Source organism: Pundamilia nyererei, unplaced genomic scaffold (genome assembly GCF_000239375.1).
Source record: "Pundamilia nyererei isolate P.nyererei 1_Seehausen unplaced genomic scaffold, PunNye1.0 scaffold00655, whole genome shotgun sequence".
In the NCBI taxonomy this organism is placed as follows: Eukaryota; Metazoa; Chordata; class Actinopteri; order Cichliformes; family Cichlidae; genus Pundamilia; species Pundamilia nyererei.
This window is the reverse complement of record NW_005188056.1, coordinates 42637-46097: the sequence shown is the minus strand read 5'-3', so window position 1 is coordinate 46097 and position 3461 is coordinate 42637. Positions and strand designations below refer to the sequence as shown.

The 3461-nt window shown below is 50.2% G+C and overlaps 1 protein-coding gene across 1 annotated transcript in view; it reads right to left on the bottom strand.

Moving 5' to 3' along the window:
• Positions 1 to 6: 6 nt before the first annotated feature.
• Positions 7 to 3461, bottom strand: part of LOC102201036 (transmembrane protein 189-like) — a gene marked incomplete at its 5' end in the record, with an annotated part of 11420 nt that continues 7965 nt past the window's right edge. The window contains one exon of the mRNA XM_005754781.1: positions 7 to 524. Coding sequence (XP_005754838.1) covers positions 403 to 524 — 122 coding nt within the window. The remainder of the gene's footprint in view (positions 525 to 3461) is intronic.

The window sequence follows — 3461 nt, the reverse complement described above, 5'->3', positions numbered from 1 at the left end:
GTGAGAGAGAGTGTGTGCATGCGTGTGTGCGTGCTGTGCCTGCGACAGGCAGCGTGGTGTCACTCCTGGAGAGCCCAACCTCCAGAAACCTCCTACACACCAGCACGCCGCGTCGCTCACACAGGCTTACAAACGCACGAGATGATTGGCTGTTTCTGGTCTACTGATGACCTCGCTGTGTTCAAAGCTTGTTCAAATACAGACTCCAACGTGTCTACGAATCACGTGAACCGTCGTTTTGTTTGTTTGCAGATTCTGTGTTTGCTCTTCAGCAAAGAAGTGATGAGCACAGAGACAGGAGTTACATTTATATGCATTTGTCTGGTTTCCCCATTCATTCCTATTTGTGTACATTTTCCTTTGCATGCCCCTCCCTCCATTCAACCCTTGTGTATTTGTTCTTCAGTCAGTTTTCTTTGCCCACGCCAGGTCGTCCGATCGAGGTTTCTGCCCAGTCAGCTGTTCGATTAATCTCTCCATGGATCTCCAAAAGCCCAGCTGGTCCAGCGGATAGTTGCACCAACCTGGGAAGGATAGAAGCCAGGGGAGGAAACGATTACAGTGCAAGACGTAAAATGATAAAAGCAAACACCAGCAGGACAGGGAAGGGATGCAAGCAGTGTCACAGGTATGCATTTGTCTGGGGCCTGTTCACTTCTTGGCCGGGTTGACCGCTACGCGCAAATAAGATGGCAGGTCTGGACTGCAGCAGCCGATGTGTAAGTGTTGTCACGATCATTTTGTTCTGGCTAAATATTTCCACACTGTGTGGGCTGTCTTTGCTGTCTGCATCCCTGTGGATCATTAAATGGTTTTAACTACTGGTATCAGGATCACCCAGAAGTTCTCCACTCAGGACATCTCCAGGAGCCACGTCTCAGACTGAAAAACAATCTCGTCCTGAAGCCCGCAGTCCAAAAACTGAGTCGATGGTCGTTCTTCTTTAAAACAGCCCAAATACCCAATCTAGTTCCTGTTACTGACAGCTGCACTCAGCAACCACCTTGTTAGGTACACCTGTTTGTCTGTTAACACAGATCCCTAATCACCCAATCACATGGCAGCATCTTTTAGACCAAGACAAAATGCTTAAGTTCAAACTGTAAGAAAGAGTGAGCAGATGTGCTCCTCTGTTTCACACACTGCTGGGATTTTCCCACAGAACAATCTCTAGGGTTTACAGAGAATACCCTGAAACAGTGAAAGCATCCAGACAGCAGCAGTTTTCTAGGAAAAAATTACTTTTGGAGGTCAGAGGTCAGAGGTCAGTGGAGAGTGGCCGGGCTGCTTCAAGCTGAGGCAGGATGGCCGCAGTAACTTAAATAATCACTGATTACAACCAAAATATGCAGAAGAGCATCGCTGAACGCACAACATGTTGAACCCTGAGGGAGATAGGACCACAGCAGCATCTCTGAGGAATGTCTCCTGCTCCTTGTTGAATCCACCACACGAAGTATCAGTGCAGTTTAGAGGACTGATGTATAAAGCACTTTGTGGAGTCAAGCAGCACATTTACCTGATCACGTGTCCGGTGAGTGGATGTCACGTCTGAAGGTCTGAGTTAGTGGCAGTAGCCAAATGACGAAAATCGTCTTTTCAGGTTCTTTGTTTCCTTCTTTTTTCCTCCACGTGTAATTTCCTGTCCCCTCTGATCTGATTATGCACTGACAACATTTACAGGGGTGAAGGTTTGAACATGTTTAGTCCTATTAACACGTGGGAACACGTGGGAACACATGCTCGCGCAGTGTCGTCGCTCACAGTGTCGTCGCTCACAGTGTCGTCGCTCACAGTGTCGTCGCTCACAGTGTCGTCGCTCTCGTGCCGTTTACAGAATCTGAACAGCTGTGAATGTTTCTTAGACTATCACGCTGCAGATGGATGCAGGCCAAAGTACACGGAGTATGAATGCATGACTGTACAGTAGTCTGTGAACACGCGTGACTGCTGTGAAACAACATGCCTATGCAGAGGGCACACAGTCCCGTGACACCTGAGATGAAATCCATTTCATCATTTCAGCCAAAGACACAAACTCGTATCTAAACTCTAAAAGTCGATCGCACAGAGACACGAAGGCAGCACAAAGACCCACACGGACGTTGTGTACTTGTGCTGCACTTGTGTGATGTGTTTGCATAGGGTTCTTGCAATAGCTGCAGGGATGCGTGCACGCGCGTCCCTGCGGTGACCTTCTCTCGGCTGGAAGACGTTGAAGCAGCCAGAGGTTGTGTTTGATTTCACTCTCCGCTGTCTGTCGATGTCTTCCTCCACCACACACTCCTCCTTTTTTATTCCTCCAAATCCCTGCCTCCCACCCCCCCTCTCCCCCGTTCCTCCCCTGTCCTCAGCCCCCCCCACCTGTGAAGTCCTATTTGTTAGAACAGACAGCAGGTTAGCATTAAATATACATGGGGATTGTCAGCCGGTGGCGAGCACAAAGGCAACTAGGCGAGCCCCAGCGGAATCCAAGCCAGGCCCAGGCAGCCGGGCTCGGGGAGCGGGGGGCCGTCGCCGTCCCCCGTGGGCCCCTCTACCCCACCAGCCCACCACACACACACACACACACACACACACACACACACACACACACACACACACACACAGGTTAGAAACCAAAGAGAAGGTCAAAGAGACTAGCACACAGATGCTGGAGTATGCAGATGTACACAGTGTGTGTGTACAGACACACAAGTCTGCCACCCCCCTCAGCTCACCCACACTCACACACTCACATCTGTCGTCCACTGGGGCGCAGGGTGATGTACAAGCTGAATCCCCCTCGAGTATCCTCCCCTCTCTCCCCCTGTCACCCAGATGCAGGCAGAATACTGAATCTATGAGCGAGGCCTCATCTCTGCAGAGCCACGCGCACGCAAACGCTTTCTTTTAGTTATTTATAAGAATCACACGGACACATCCGCCATCTCATCCGAATCTGCAGAGAGCCGCACGGGAAATTATTCTGCAGCTTCAACGATGGCGATCTAAAATGGCCGCCCACGACGATCGCACTGACAAACGGTCGAGGGTGACGAGGAAGGTTTGGGTTTGCTGATAGATGTAAAAATAAAGGGAGGACATTATTGAGGGGTTTGGTCGTCTGGCGTCGCGTGATCTGTTCTTCGGTGCACGAGGAGGCCGAGCTCGCTCACACGGACGATGCCACATACATGCAAACATATGGCGACTGTACAGTTCAGCTGTGTTCCTGTCCTGGCATCTTTCAGCATGTATCCCACGCTGCCGGGAGGACGGCAGGTTTGTGAACAACAGGAAATCTGGGGCCGGACGTCCCAACAACAGTGGAGGACGTTTTTACACGGATCTGTCATTTATAAGACTCAGCCTCACATCGTACAGGGAGTGCAGAATTATTAGGCAAATGAGTATTTTGTCCACATCATCCTCTTCATGCATGTTGTCTTACTCCAAGCTGTATAGGCTCGAAAGCCTAC